This window comes from Pristiophorus japonicus, chromosome 16, assembly GCF_044704955.1.
Source record: "Pristiophorus japonicus isolate sPriJap1 chromosome 16, sPriJap1.hap1, whole genome shotgun sequence".
Taxonomy (NCBI): Eukaryota; Metazoa; Chordata; class Chondrichthyes; family Pristiophoridae; genus Pristiophorus; species Pristiophorus japonicus.
In genome coordinates, this window is record NC_091992.1 from 133676221 (window position 1) to 133693039 (window position 16819).

At 42.9% G+C, this 16819-nt stretch overlaps 1 protein-coding gene across 2 annotated transcripts in view; it reads right to left on the reverse strand.

The window, feature by feature from the left end:
* Nucleotides 1-4241: 4241 nt before the first annotated feature.
* The window catches only part of LOC139226854 (polycomb protein Suz12-like), a 71290-nt gene continuing 58712 nt past the window's right edge, over nucleotides 4242-16819 (reverse strand). For both annotated transcript variants that reach the window (XM_070857935.1, XM_070857936.1), the window contains 6 exons: nucleotides 12555-12643; nucleotides 9861-10004; nucleotides 8851-9008; nucleotides 8099-8297; nucleotides 6810-6889; nucleotides 4242-4600 (listed from right to left, as the gene is read on the reverse strand). In XM_070857935.1, coding sequence (XP_070714036.1) covers nucleotides 4255-4600; nucleotides 6810-6889; nucleotides 8099-8297; nucleotides 8851-9008; nucleotides 9861-10004; nucleotides 12555-12643 — 1016 coding nt within the window. In that variant the 3' untranslated portion in view covers nucleotides 4242-4254. The remainder of the gene's footprint in view (nucleotides 4601-6809; nucleotides 6890-8098; nucleotides 8298-8850; nucleotides 9009-9860; nucleotides 10005-12554; nucleotides 12644-16819) is intronic.

Here is a 16819-nt window from a genome sequence, read left to right on the forward strand (position 1 = left end):
TGGATTTCTGGTGTGCTGAGTGTGTAGATGGTAGCAGAATTGGCCAATGCACGCTGGATAGGGAAGTGAGAAAAGACCACCCTAGTTTCTGATTGCCATAGTGCGTGAGACCTTCGACAGATATTCAAAAGGCATACAACAGCTTGTATTTATATAGTGCCTTTAACATAATGCAATGTCCCAAGGCGCTTCACTGGAGTATTATGCGATACAAATTAAACACCAAGCCACACAAGTAGAAATGAGGGCAGATGACCAAAAGCTTGGCCAAAGAGGGATGTTTTAAGGAGCATCTTGAAGGAGGAAAGAGAGGCTTAGGGAGGTAGTTCCAGAGCTTGGGGCCTGGGCAACAGAAGGCATGGCCACCAATAGTTGAGTGATTATTAGGGATGCTCAGGAGGGCAGAATTAGTACAGTGCAGATATCTGGGGGCCGGGCCGTTGTGGGGCTGAAGGAGATTACAGAGATAGGGAGCGGTGAGGCCAGGGAGGGATTTGAAAATAAAGGATGAGAATTTTGAAATCGAGACATTGCTTAACCGGAAGCCAATGTAGGTCAGCGAGCACAGGGATGATGGGTGAGCAGAACCTGGTGAGAGTTAGGACACGGGCAGCTGAGTTTTGGATCATCTCTAAGTTTACGTAGGGTAGAATGTGAGAGGCCAGCCAGGAGTGAATTGGAGTAGTCAAGTCTAGAGGTAACAAAGGCATGGATGAGGGCTTCAGCAGCAGATGAGTTGAGGCAATGGCAGAGTTGGGCAATGTTACAGAGGTGGAAATAGGCAGTCTTAAGTTATGCTGCGGATGTGTGGTTGAAAGCTCATTTGAGAGTCAAATATGACACTAAGGTTGCGGAAAGCCTGGTTCAGACTCAGACAGAAGTTGGGGAGAGGGATGGAGTCAGTGGCTAGGAAACAGAATTTGTAGCGGGACCGAAAACAATGGCTTCAGTCTTCCCAACATTCAATTGGAGAAATTTTCTGCTCATCCAGAACTGGATGTCGGACAAACAATCTGAATTTAGAGACCACGGAGGGGTCGAGAGAAATGTTAGTGAAGTAGAGCTGGGTAGATACAGGAACAACAGCCATTTAGGAGGCACTGGATGTTGGCTAGCACCTGTGGAACTGTATCCCACAGCAAGGGAGTTAACAGCTTCAAAAAGAGACAAAGCAAAAAGGGCTGCTACATGGGAATGGGCAAGAGAGCATGGCTAAATACCTTCGCACGCTCGCCCCCATCCTCACCCATCCTACAGATTTCATGGGTCAAGATAGCTTACATTTTCTACATTTCTGTCCAATTTAGTATCCTTTTCCTTCAATCTGTAATTTCCAAATCTTGGTCAAAATTGACGTTGGTTTGTGACTGTGAATTTTACATTCCTAACTCGATTCTCAGCTGCAAGAACCAAGCAAACACGAGTTAATCCCTACACAGTTAAGAGAAATGAAGAGATCAAATTCGCAGCTCCAGTTGTACATCAAGTGGTGCATACAAGCGCAGAGATTAGGATTTTAACATTGTCACAACCTTTAAAAACAATTCTGATGCATCTTAAAGGGTGCATTTCAGTTCTGAAGACATTTTTAGTATTCATATTTGATGATCCAGCAAATCAGATTGTTGATCCATGTTTTTGAGCCTCATCCTTCTAAAAAGAAAGCCATTTTTCAGTAAGTTAAGGTAGTCTGCACAAAGTGGCAGGGAATGTCATTTTAATAGACAGCTACCGAGAGTGGCAAAATGATTAAAACTGTAGATGTAGGCGAGTTCTGTAATTCACGATGCTCCTTTTCAGCATCATCTGGACTTCTTGCAGTTTTCAAAAGGTGGCGTGATAGCAGCGCAGCTCGTCTGCACGAAAACATCACCCGCTGGCGCTATTCGAACCACAAGGAGCAGAAACCAAGTAAGAGAAAGCAGCAAGCCGAAGACATCAACGGCTACTCTCTTGCAAGTTTCGGCAATGGACTGACTTGTTTTCCCCCACCCCCCTCCAGACGACTTGATTACAAAGCAAAGTGTGAAGACCCAGCAACAGCCTGGTTTTAATTTGACATCAGCACAAGCGTTGTGCCATTTCCAGGTTACTCAAGCTCAGCTTCATTAAGGAGTCTTAAATCTCAATTTCTAAATTAACATTTTAATTTAAACATTTTGCACGGTTGGCATTGCAGGCATTCAATTTGATGTAGGAAAATGACTTATTTTTTATTTGTTTTTTTTTTAAAATAGAAAAACCCATTAACATTTCTATGATCGGTTTGCTTACAAAAACTGACAGGAAGGTACGGGTTTTGTTTTTAAAAAAAGGAAGTGTCTGTAAAATATCGTGAAATCCAAAATTTCCAGCGTTAATTCAAAATCTCGGGCTGTCAAAATTGTGCAGACCATGCCAGCCGTCTGTGGCAGGACAGCAGAATTATTTTACTTGGATAGAAACATTAGCAGCAGGAAAAACACACTACAGCACCCAGCCCCAAATACAAAAAAATCTAATTTACATGTGCACAGTATTAGCAGATCAAAGCCACGGACAAGATATGCGCAGGCGACAGACATCCTTCGAAAAAGAGGGAAGAACAGGTTTAAAAAAAAAAGATTCACAGAAATGCATACCATTACATCCGAGTGATTCAAGTGGGATATTAAAAAAAATCTGTAGCTCAAAGAAATATTGGTTAAACAGCAACACTCTCTCTCTCTCTCTCTCGCACCCCCCCCCCCCCCCCACCCCAATCCCTCATTATAAATGTGTTTTTAAAAAAAAGAATACGCACACTTTATGGAAGTTTAAAAATAAAGAGCCGAGGTGATAGTCACTCGGCCCACAGTGCTTACTGAGTTTAGAAACCTGCATCCCTGGTACTGTACCAAGTGAAAGATTGCTTTCCATTGGAAAAAAAAACTGTAAACATTTACATTATCCAAAATGTGTTCGACTGCACAAATGACTGTTCTGATGCAGCAAAATACTGTGTAAAATACATACCTTCCATCCGCCTTTTTTTTGTTTAAGTGTCTCCTGCAATAAATACCCTGTGTGTTGGTAGCAGGGAAATTAAAAAAAGTGTCTCAGACTATTGCATAAAGAGATTAGTAAGTATTCCTGGCCCAGCCTCGTTGTGCGCTGCAGCACCACTGCTCAAATTTCAACAATGCTCAAGCTGACCTCCACCCGTCCCTCCCTTGTATAGACTTTCGCTGACGTTTCTGTCGAAACGACAGTCCCGATGTTGTATCCAGCACAAAGCATGAGTGAAACGCACCAAAAAGGAGAGCACCATCCCTCCTACGCCATAAAAAGAGCAACGTTTCAGAAGAAGCAGCACATCAGGTGTGCGCTCAAGTCTGGCGAGACTGGCAGTAAGCAACAAAACAAATGTACAAAAACAGACCTGCTGGGAAGAACGATAGACACGAGCTTTTTTTAAAAAAAAAAGCAAGGTGTGTGGGTAAAGAGGGAGAGGGTAGAGATGGCATCTTAAAACAGAATATATATATATATATATGTATAAAGACACTAAAAAAAAGTCCTTCCAAACAGGAACATAGAGAAGTGCTACTCCTGTGTCACAAGGAGATTAAGACCGTGAGATATACACACGCAAACTTCATCCACTATTTAAATTGCACTTGTTTTTACAGAAGATTTTTGTTACACGCATGGTTTTATACATCATACTTCAACTAAAGTACATGCTTTTTTTTCCAAATGGAGAATGTAAAGTGAATCCCAGTCCTTCAGAGATTTCATTATGACAAAAAAAAACTTTTCAGAGAGAAAGATTTTAAAACTATACATTACCGTAAAAATTTTTTTGAACTGCCAGTGTGGATGTTGAGAAAGATTTGGTTTTGTAGCCAAAATAAGTCTTCTAGAAAGAATGATTAGCACAAAAACATCTGCAGCGAGCTGAACTGTGCTCGTTCAGTTCACTGGTGAATGCAATGTTTTTTAAATTGTACTCCACCTGCTAATTAAGTACAATTAATTGAACACCAACATTTACAAGAATAAAGAATCTTAATACAACACTGTTGTCTCATTTCACTCGGTTACTGATTGGCCCAGTATCCATTGGGAGCTTCTGTCTATTTCAGCGGAGTCGCTTATGGAACAATCTTGTTTTGTCCCTTCTCTCCTCAGTGACGAACGATCCAGTGTCCAGGAAAGGGATGGGGGGGCGCGAAAGGGGGAAGAGAGCAGAGACGGGGGGGGGGGGGGGGGGGGGGGGGGAATGGTTTGGTTTCAGAGCTTGTGCCTTTTGCTCTGTTTGGGGACTCCTGAGGAGAGACTGTCAGTGCTAGAATTTCTGTCTCTCGTGCCTGTACCACTGTCTTCGCTGTTTGGCCGGCTCGCGTCTGACTGCTCCTGTCTCAGTTTTAAAGCAGAGTAATCCCTCTGTAGCTTCTGTTGCAGCTCACCGAGCCTGGCCATTACTTTATCTATGGTGTTTAAATTAATCAAGTTGAAGTCGTGCATGCTAACCAGATGAAGCAGGAAGTTCCGACAGAGGCTTCTCTCAACTATTCTTGGTCCACAAGTCTCTACAAAAAGCAGGCAGGATTGATGCATCTGATTGTCAGCAATGAACCTGCAGAGAGTAATGAGCGCCCATTAATATACATTGCATTACCAAGCCCACAGAGTCCTGCAGTCAGAGAGCAAATAAGATCTAATCCAAACAGCATTCCAGCAGAGTTCACCCGCCTCCACTCCAGGGACATGGATGTCAACTGCAGCACCCCAAGTGCTGAGCTGGCCGAGATCAGTTAACAGCACAAACCACAGATGGAACCTGGGCCATTTCCATCAGGCAGTGGATTGACCCATCAGAGCTGTTGGAGTGCAGTTGAAACTCTTTTTGAAGTGGTCAGTGTTTGTGAAAGACAGAAGCGGCAGGTGGACTGTGAGTTAATGAAGTAGCAATCACAACTACAGTGCCAGCTTGGCTCAGCTGGGAGCACTCATACCTCGATTAAAGGTTGTGGCCGTGGGTTGAAACCCCATCTCTAAGACGAGAACAGACAAGTTTGGGCTGACAGCAGTGGAACATTGTCAGGGGAGCAGCTCCCGTCTGCATGTTGTGAATGGTAAATTGGAGATTACAGGTCCCATCAATGTTCCCCCTAATTTTTTGAGGGGTGAAGGGGCTGGGCGGCCCATTCAAATCTCCTCTCAATCTTCTGTGCTCCAAGGCGAACAACCCCAGCCTCTCCAGGTAACTGAACTCCTTCATCCCTGGAACCATTCTTGTAAACCTTTTCTGCACCCTCTCTGAAGCTTTCACATCCTACCTGAAGTGCAGTGCCCAAAATTGGACAATACTTCCTTGCTTTTGAATTCTATGCCTCTATTTATAAAGCCCTGGATCCCGTATGCTTTTTTTAAGCCACTTTCTCAACCTGCCCTGCCATTTTAACAATTTGTGCACACATACCCCCCAAGTCGCTGTTTCTGCACCCGTTGAAATTGGCCTGCCTCCAATTAAGTATTTTGACTCTTAGGTTGCTCTTTGTCCTTTTCCATAGCTAGTCTAAACCTTATGATATGATCAGTTCCCTAAATATTCCCCTACTGAAACTTAATCCACCTGACCCACCTCATTCTCCAGAATCAGATCCAGCAATGGATCCTCATTGGGCCAGAAATGTACTGATGAAGAAACTTTTCCTGACCACACTTCAGAAGTTCTTCCCCCTCTCTGACGTTATCTTAATCTAGACAGGGATAGTAATAGTATAACTGAAATTCCCCCATTATCACTCCTCTGTAATTTCCCTACAAATTTTCTCCTCCATATTCTTCCCAGTAGTTGGTGGCCTATAGAATACACCTAGTAATGTAAGGCAACCTCCATTGTTTCTTAACTCTAACCAAATAGATTCTGTCCTTGACCCCTCCAGGACATCCTTTTGGATCCTATTTTGGAAAAATAGCACTTAAACATCCAATTCTTCAAGGATAGTCATTGTTTTGCCAAACACAAGCGCCAATTTTGCACACAGCAAGATCCCAACAGCAAGTGAGAAAAGTGACCCATTAATCTGCTTGGATGGTGCTGGTTCAGGGATGGATGCTGGCCCAGGATGAGGAGATCTCCCTGCTCTTTGGAAAACGTACCATGGGATCTTTTATATCCACTGGAACATTTCATCTGACAGATGGAGGGAATGCTATCCCAGAGACAACTGGATTGATAATTCCCATCACTCGCTATTGTATGTGTGTGTGTGGACCAAATTTCCTTCAAGTAATCTGGTTAATTTGCACAGGATTTCGCCACACAAAAGCCAGCTTTACAAGATATGTGGATATAGTGCTCGTTATTCCAGTGCAGTTTATTTCCCCAGTCGGTAGAATACAATTCTACACTGGGACACAGGGGTTGTAGATACTCCCAACCCTCTCTCCACACTCCCCCGAATCAGGAATTGCTCAAATTCCCCTTTGAATGTTTCAGCTGAGGCAGTACTTACTGCAAAAGCAGACTAGTCCTCAAGCTGATGGCTAATTGTGAAATTCTTCAGTTTAACCGATTAAACTTTGTTTTAATAAATCAATTGATTTTGAAAGACCTGGGTTAGCCCCAAATCCAATTTCCAGATTGCTGTTTGAAGTTATTCTTCTTCAAAGTTACAAACAACGGGGTAACTAACTCCATCGCTGGGATTTTCCAACATTCATTAAACAGCTCAAGTTTCATTGCGTCTAGATCGGAAGTCAGTGAAATTCACTGCCACCTTCAGAAAGCACCATCCCACAGAAAGCAGCACAATAGAGAGTGAAAAGATCTGACTTACCCGTGCTTCATAACGTGCAGGTTCCATAGTTTCATCACTTCTTTCTCTCCTTCATTAACGTCAGTGAACTCATCAATTTGCTATAGTAAAAGAAAATGAGGAAGTTCAATTAAACATCAGTTCAAAATTGTCTGGAAAACATGCCAGATTGCAGTAGGACTAAATGCAACTTAACCATATAAATCAACATGAAACTGCAATGTGATGATCTTTACAATACCACTGAACTGTAAGCTTATATTCAAGCTATAAAGGATTTATATTGCAGAAGCTCACTCACTCAATCGATTAATGTGCCGTCAGTTGCAGTAGGGCCACAGACCATTAAGGTCCCAGGTTCAATCCCCAGTCCAGAAATAAAGACCAACATTTATTTAGCCTTTCATGACCCTCAGCTGCCTCAAAACACTTCACAGCCAATGAAGTACTTTTATAAAATGTAATCACTGTTGTAATGTAGTAAACACAGCAGCCAATTTGCACACAGCAAACTCCCACAAACAGCAATGTGATAATGAACAGATAATCTGTTTTAGTGATGTTGGTTGAGGGATAATTATTGGCTGGGATCCCAGGGACAACTCCCCTGATCATCTTCGAAATAGTGCCCTGGAATCTTTTACGTCCCCTTGAGATAGCAGACAGGCCCTCAGTTTAAGGTCTCATCCGAAAGAGTACACCTCCGATAGTGCAGCGATCCCTCAGTATTGCCCTTCCGACAGTGCGGCGCTCCCTCAGTACTGCGTTGGGAGTGTCAGCCTGGAATTTTGTGCTCAAGTCCCTGGAGTGGGACTTGAGCCCACAACCTTCTGACTCAGAAGCGAGTGCTGCCCACTGAGGCACGGCTGACAAAAATCAACTTCTACATTGCAGACCAAGTCAGCTGAACTTATGAAGGTCATACAATTAGCTCCAGCAGTGCTGGGGAGGGGAGCTGGAGAGATTCAAGCAGGGCTTCTGTAGTGAACATTTAAGGAATGCTTAGTGGGGACAATCTGAGCTGTGATTTTGTTCTCCATCCCTCAACCCAAAACAAGACTAAATGTTCATCTGACATTCAAAAGAATGGCCACATGGAGGAGGGGTCAGCATCAACAGACCCATTCCTCAACACGAGTCATCACCTTCAAAGAGAGGAAGGAGGGAAAGGAAATCAGACCGGTGAGGAAGGGGGGAAATTTCTTGGCCGACATTCTTAAACGGAAGAGCAAAGACCAGCTTGCACACTCAGTCCCTCTCAGCTCCCCCCCCCCCCCCCCGATGGTGGAATGAAGTATCTGAACACGAACTGTAATGGTTTTCTCCCGTAGCCACTCGGGGTCCTTTTCATCCTCGCTGTCCACATCCATCTCCTGCGGTCTGAGCGGGAGACAGGTGTCGCTGTGGAAGTAAAGGCGATTGTGGCCGCTGATGTAAGTCCGCTGTTGTTCCACTTCCCCATCTTCAGACTCCAAGAATTCCGAGAGACTGGGTTTGGTACGTTTCGGTCTTCAAAAAAAAAGTTAGAAGAAAAAGTGAGTGCATTGTCCTTCATGTTCCAAACTATGCACAGAATAAATGCTCCACACCCACAAGGCAAACAAGTACTTTCCCCCTGAAACACGTGTATAGAGACATTCATGCATTTGCTCATTTTCTCTTGGTGACCCAGTGCACCCAATGTGTTCTACAATTTACAGCTGCAACCTATTTTCTGCCTCCTTCTCTTGAAGGTACCAACTCTCAGACGATTCCCAGAGCACTAGAGGGCCAAATGTAGCCCAGGATTGGAGGGGCTAAGCTTAGTGCTCCACTTCCTGCTCAAGATTCACTAACACAGAAGGGACTGGCCATTGAACCTGAGATCTTCTGCTCTGTAAGGTTTAATGTTACATCGGGCAGTGCTGCAAAACAGGCCACTAGCGAACTTCAGAAGTAGCTTTAGTGGGAGCAGATTAAATAGGAAATCAGCTGGATTGTAAAAATCTAAAATTTACTGGGAACCTATACAGAAACTTACAAGTGACCCTCGGAACTACAAGGGCACCAGTATGCGTTTTACCTGCAGACCAAGATGTGAGTCACTGCTGTCCTTTTCACAGGACCGTTGCGGCTAAAGGCAAACCCAGGCTGGGAGTGAATATCCTGAGGATTTCCTGCATAAGAGCCGTCATAACACTCATTGATGGATACATCTATCCTAGCACCTTTAGGATGAGGCTGCGGAGAAAAACAAATTGAGAGGAATGTTCAATGAGCCATCGATTACCATGAAGAATTCTACAGAACAGTTATAACACAAAGTCAATAGCAGGCTTCTGGAGTAACGGGCAGCTGCAGAAGTAACCTGGACTACACAGAGCAACTACTACTTTAAAGGCCATCTCGTATCTATAAACAGACATGACACTCATATGCATGCTTGAATGCCAACTTTCATGCAATAATATTCATAAGTCAGTGTCGGCAGAAACAACAAGCAATCTAATCCAGTTTCAAAGTCGTCCAATTAAAAAGCAATGGAAGTAGATTTATTGAATCCTACATCCAGTAAAGCTACAGCCACTTCGAAGTCGATTTTCCACATTCCCCAACAGAATGGAATTCAGATTATATACATCGGATACCAAGTAGTTACCTGGTGCTTAAACTGCAAAGATGCAAGTAGCATTTTCAATCCTGTTCTCAACAGGAATCTATGGCATTGATAACAAGGCATTTCAGTTATCAAATTCGGATTTTAAAAAAAATCACGGTTTCCTTAATGGCCGTTTGGGTAAATACACCTTAAGTTCCAGGTTGAATTCCAAGCCTGTGCAGTCACCTGATCACAGCCAAGGCTGGGTCAGTGTGTTACAGATGCCAATGCTCCTTGGAGTGATCACTGCAAAGCCCTCCAGTCAAACATCTGTTTGGCTTTAATCATGATTGATTACATCTTGGATGAGGTATCAGAGGGTGCACAGCAAAAGAGGAAAATAAATTTCACAAAGAACAAAACATTGACAGCACCGTGGCTACTCTCAGCAAGCTGCGAGTTCCCATTAAAAGGCTTCAATAAAGATCACGCACCACATAGTTGAAGATAAATCTGCTATGGCAAAGCTTGAGGTGTTTGAGCAGGCTGTACAGCTTCCGACAGTTCAGCGTGCACCAGGGACAGTGCAAGTCGTCTCTGGCTTCAGTTTGCTGCCGTGTATTGTTGTTATAAAGAAACTGCAATAATAAATTCAAATCGTTAAAAAAGAAATCGAAGGACATCTTTTGGTTTAAACCTGACTTATCACACATCTCGACTGACAACCTATCAGCTGGGTGTCTAGAAGTCACTAACCTGGAAAATCTAAAGCTTACATTTATAACGAACAAAATGGCCATTTGTTTAACCTATCTGGAAGTTGTATAATTAATGACCAACTAATTGGCTCCCAATTTTCCTCCACTATGATTTCCCACTGCAGTAGAGTAGAAACCTCAAAATGGAATGGTTGGATTTAGACAAGTCTAATGAACTAGGTCTGGGCACAATAAATCACTGAATTATGAATAATAACTAAGGACTAAATATGAACTGAATCAGCCACATTGTAACTAATGGGCCTGTTCCATGTGAACAGGGCACTGAAGTATTGTCACCACTGGCAAAGGGGTGAGCGATCAGGTTTAAGCACATCTGTCAGGGCGCTGTTCAGGGTGGGCGATCCCTCCACAGAAAGCAGCCATTCCATATTTGGTCTGTGGGTGCTTAAAGCAGTTTGGAGCAAAAGGTCAGTAGAGAATAAGGCCATTTAAAAACAAAAATTGTTCAGTTGCCTTTCATAGAATGACTACAGCACGGAAGGCGGCCATTTGGCCCGTCGAGCTCGTGCCAGCACTCTGCAAGAGCACCTCAACTAGTCCCACTCCCCTGCAATTTCCCCATAGCCATCAATTTTTTTTAGAAGAACATAAATTAGGAGCAAGAGCAGGAGTAGGCCATTTGGCCGCTCCAGCCTGCTCCGCCATTCAATAAGATCATGGCTGATCTGATCTTGGCCTCAACTCCACTTCCCTGCCCACTTCCCATAACGTCCTTTTGAAAGCAGTGATAGGGGGTGGAGGCAGACCCATTCAGGTATTCCAAATCCTAACCACTTGCTGTGTAAGTTTTTCCTCGTGTCGCCTTTGTTTCATTAGTCAATCACCTTAATTCTGTGTCCTCTGGTTCTTGACACTTTCACCAATAGGAAGTTTCTCTCCATCTACTCTGTCTAAACCCATGATTTTGAACACCTCCATCAAATCTCCTCTGAATCTTCTCAATCTTCTCAGCTTCAAGGAGAACCCCAGTTTCTCTAGTCTGTCAACGTAACTGAAGTCCCTCATCCCTAGAATCATTCCCGTAAATCTTTTCTGCACCCTCTCTAAGATCTTCACATCCTTCCTAAAGTGCGGTGCCCAGAATTGGACACAATACGCTAGTTGAGGCTGAACCAGTGTTTTATACAGGTTGATCATAATTTCCACGCTTTTGTACTCTATACCTCTATTCACGAAGCCCAGGATCCTGCAAGCTTTTTTAGCTTCTTTCTCAACCTGCCCTGCCACCTTCCAACAATTTGTGCACATATAACTCCCTCGGTCTCTCTGTTCTTGCACCCCCTTTGGGATTGTACCCGTTAGTTTATATTTCTTCTCACCAAAATGTATCACTTCACACTTTTCTGCATTAAATTTCATCTGCCACGTGTCCGCCCATTCCACCAGCCTGTCTATGTCCTTTTGAAATCTACCATTATCTTCCTTCCTGCTCACTGTATCTGCAAGTTTTGGGTCATCTGTAAATTTTGAAATTGTGCCCTGTACACCTGCATCCAAGGTCATTAATAAATATGACAGATCAAAGTGACCAAGTAAAAGAAAACTCGGAAATGTTTTTAAAAAAAACTGAATTGAGCAGTAACTAAAAGACACTAATAAAACCGATTTAGTACACAGTTGGGAAACCAGAGGTAGCATGATTATTCAAAACTGCTTTGATGCCTGCTACAAGAATGAGTCTTGATGACAAGCTTAGCATGAAGGCAGAGAGCTGGTTGTTCAGGACAAGTTACCTCAGAGAGAGGTTGCATTGTATTGAAGCACTGCCACAAAGGACAGTGGAAGCAGATTCAATCGTAACATTCAAAAGAGAATTGAATAAATACTTGAAAAGAAAAAAGTTGCAGGGCTATGGGAAAGAGCAGGGAGGGGTGGGACTAATTCATTAGCCTTTTCAAAGAGCCGGCACAGGCACAATGGGCCGAATAGCCTCCAGTTAATTGTGCTGTATCGTTCTATAATTCTATGATTTATAAAAGTAATTTAGTTCCTTACATGACCTGTGCGAGTTCATTTTGCTGGCACAACCAAATTTTAAAAAGCTGCTGTACAATTAACACCCCGCCACCTCCAAGAATCCTGCCCTCATATGGGATGCGACTGAACTGACTGCAGCCAAACATTCCAATTCACGGTGGCCCGTACCCATTTCCCCAGCAAGCAGTCCTGGTGCAGAACACCCACTCATGGGCCTGCCCTCCAATCCCTAACTCTAGTTGAAAACAAATTCCTCCTCCTCCTCTTGCCCCCAGAAAAACAAGCTCAACATTTAAATCTCCTTCAAGAGCATTGAAGCACCATTACAGATTTTAGTAGGAGTTTCACTCACTGCCAGTGCACGTCTGCATAATCTGCAACACCAGAAAAATGTTGCAACCTTAAGATATATGAACACTTTTACTGTACCTGATAAAATATCCTTAATTTCTGTCGTGGTTCCATTGAAACTTGCTCCTTTCTAGTTTGAAGTTCAGTTGTTAAAGAATCTTTTACAGCTGTGTGTTTAAAAAAAAAAATTAATTAAATAAAAAGTGCTCATCTGGAATTTCTCGGTCACTTGCTCTCACTGGTAGACTGTCCAAACCAATGTCTCCCCCCCAACCCCCCCCCCCATAAGTTGCACTGCCTCCTGCACGGCCTGCCTTCCCCAATGCTCAGTCCATTCAAATTTTTGTGCATGTGCGGTATCTACAGTATAAAAGTCAGTGAACGGCCTGTGCAGGATCTCTGACCACCGTGCAGCTGCGTGCACACACTTTAGCGGGAACTCTGGTCCCAGCTTGTTTCAAACAGTAATTATAATTGGTCTAGATTTTATTTAAAAATACCATTCTGAGTTGGGTTTCTTAAATAGTGAAAGTTATGTAACCAGATATTTAGTCTCATCGTTCGGACGAGACATAAAACATACATCTGCTCTCAGGTTGGCGTAAAAGATCCCATGGCATTGCTCGAAAAGCAGGGGAGTTCTCCCTACTGCCCTGGCGAATATTTATCCTTCACCCAACATAAGAACATAAGAAATAGGAGCAGTGTCGGCCATTTGGCCCCTCGAGCCTGCTCCGCCATTCAATATCATGGCTGATCTGATCTCGGCCTCAACTCCACTTCCCCGCCCGCTCCTCATAACACTGGACTCCCTTATCTTTCAAAAATCTATCTCCACCTTAAATACATTCAATGACCCAGCCTCCACAGCTCTCCGAGGTAGAGAATTCTAAAGATGCACGACCTTAAGAAATACCTCCTCATTTCAGTTTTAAATTGGCGACCTCTTATTCTAAAACTATGCCCCCGAGTTCTAGATTCCCCCACGAGGGGAAACAGTATACTCTCTGCATCTACCCTGTCAAGCCCCCTCAGAATCGTATACGTTTCAGCAAGATCACCTCTCATTCTTCTAAACTCCAATGAGTATAGGCCCAATCTTTCTCCATATGACAACCCCTTCATCTCAGGAATCAACCAAGTGAACCTTCTCTGAACTGCCTCCAATGCAAGTATATCCTTCTTTAAATAATGAGACCAAAACTGTGTGCAGTACTCTAGGTGTGGCCTCACTAATACCCTGTATAGTTGGAGCAGAACTTCCCTACTTTTATACTCGACCCCCCTTGCAATAACGGCCAACATTCCATTTGTCTTCCTAATTACTTGCTGTACCTGCATACTAACTTTGTGTGTTTCACGTACAAGGACCCCCAGATCTCTCTACCACCACATTTTGTAATTTCTCGCCATTTAAATAATAATTAGCTTTTTTATTTTTCCTACCAAAGTGGATAACCTCACATTTTCCCACATTATACTCCATCCACCAAATTTTTGCACACTCACTTAGCCTGTCTATATCCCTTTGCAGATTCTTTGCGTCCTCCTCACAATTTGCTTTCCCACCTATCTTTGTATCATCAGCAAATTTGGCTACATTATACTGTGTCTCTTCAAAGTCATTAATATAAATTGTAAATAGTTGAGACCCCAGCACTGATCCCTGTGACACCTCACTCATTACAGTTTGCCAACCGGAAAAGGACACATTTATCCCGATTCTCTGCTCTGTTAATTAGCCAATCCTCTATCCACACTTATATATTACCCCCAACCCCGTGAGCTCTTATCTTGTGCAGTAACCTTTTATGTGGCACCTTATCGAATGCTTTCCGGAAATCCAAATACACATCTGCTGGTTCCCCTTTATCCCCCCTGCTCGTTACATCCTCAAAGAACTCCAGCAAAATTGTCAAACATTATTTCCCCTTCATAAAACCATGCTGTTTCTGCTTGACTGCATGATGATTTTCTCAATGTCCTGCTACTACTTCCTTAATGATGGACTTCAGCATTTTCCCGATGCTAGGCTAACTGGTCTACAGTTTCCGGCTTTCTGTCTCCCTACTTTCTTAAATAGGGATGTTACATTTGCGGTTTCCAGTCCGCTGGAACCCCCCCAGAATCCAGGGAATTTTGGTAGATTACCAATGCATCCACTATCTCTGCAGCCACCTCTTTTAAGACCCTATGATACAGGGCGATCAGGTCCAGGGGACATGTCCAACAGTAGTCTCATTAGTTTGCCAAGTAGTTTTTCCTCCAGTGCTAGTTTGAAGTTCCCCTCCCCCAACAGCCCCTTGATTATCAATTATTGGGATGTTTTTAGTGACTTCTACCATGAAGACGGATATAAAATATTTGATCACAAACACATTAACTGGTCATTTATTTCATTGCTGTTTGTGGAATTTTGCCGTGCACAAATTGGCTGCCACGTTTCCTACATTACAACACTTCAGAAGTACTTCACTGACTGTAAAGAAACGCTTTGGGACATTGAGATTGCGAAAGACGTGATAAATGCAAACTCGTTTGTAAACTTTCATAGCAGTCACTTTACTAAGGTTCTTAAAATACCCCATTTGGGCAGTTGCACCCAGTCCTGGCTTTGAGCACACAGCAAAGAAAAAAAAACAAGCCATTTATTGGTAATAATCTTCATACAACCCACACGGATGGGAAATGGAAATATAATTGTGCAGCAAGGGATGTTTAGGTTGGGGCTATAGCAGATGGTAGAGGACGCTTTACTCCCAATTAGAGCTATACCTGCCCCAGGAGTATTTGTTCTTTAAGCTGGCTGCAGAAAAATGGGATGGTAATTGGGTGAAAATCAATTTCCCCCATCAATGATCAGTAATTCAACAAAAACCTTTGCAGAGCTCTGATAAGTAAGGCAGCCAGATTATCCGAGAAGAGGTCTATAACGTGAATTTTTTTAAGCTACCTTTTGCTTGTTGAGAGATGCACTTCACCACTTCACTCCCCAAAATCACACGTACAACACAATTGCAGAGACAGACAGCATGTGCAGTAAACAAGTTAACAGCCTCTCTCGGGAATAGGAATTTCAGCCATCAGCAGCCACTTTTTCCAGAGATTATCTAAACAGCCGGTAAAATCCCAGGGAAAGTCTCAACACTAAATCTGCTTTAATAAAGATTCAATGGGCATGAAGGCTATTTCCACTTTAAGAGGTAAAACAACCTATACAAGAAGTTTAAAATCTTCCAGAGGATGAGGTGACTATATCGATGGATGTGACCGTTGCCATCATATTCCACTTAACTCACTGCACTGTGCTGCGAATACCCCATTAAGTTTTCAGTCATGGTTTTCCCATGTGTTAAGCACTAAGCAGCAGCTTCACAAAGGTAGCCTGAATTTGGACCATCACATGCTGTTGATTTAAAAAATGCAAAGTGCAAGAAAAAACTCCTAAAACCACAGAAAATGTATTTTTGTAAATTGGCTCTGGATCCTACTCAAATTCAGAAAGGAAACGAGCTTCGGACAAAGTAAATAATTATCAAGCACAAATATGCTGCTTCACTCCCTGCAATAGTGCTCATGATCAAATACAACAGCAATTCTGGTAGTTTGCATTCCACTTTTATACCAAATATATACACACACACAATTTCATTTAGCTTTACTTTCAAAATAACTAATGGCAAATTTTCAGCAAGAGCCAAAAGCCACACGGATAAATTTAGCAACTGAGATCCTGTCTTCCCCCAAGTAAACATAAACGATTGAAGAGCAGGGGCGTTCTCCTGGTAAACATCACCAAAACAGATCAACTGGTGATTCTTTTCATCAGAGTTTGTGGGCCTTACGCTGCTCAAATTGGCCATGTTTGCCTGCATAATGTTGCCTGCACTTCAAAAGTAGCTTATGGGCAGTGAAATCACAGGCCTCGAGGACGTGAAAGGTACCGTTTAAATGCAAGTCCATTCTTTCATTCAAAGAATAGATTACAAACAACACCTTTCTACAAACATCCCATCAAATCCCTGCTAAATGTAAAATTAATTTGTTCCTATTTCAGTTAAAGATATGCTTCAGTATAACGCACGTGACCATTATCGCTTTTCTGGGTCAGCCAGGTGTCCAATATGCAGAATAATCCATCACCACAGAGCTTGAAAACCACCTCCCCCCCCCCCCCCCCTCATTGAGATACATCTTCATACATCACATCTTCATTACTTTTTAAAAATAAAAAGCGGGCAAATAAAGACAGCGGGGCGCGGCAGTGTAACTGTTATTGGATTAGTAACGCAGAGAACGCAAGTTCAAATCCCACCATGGCCAGCTAACAATTTAAATTGTTA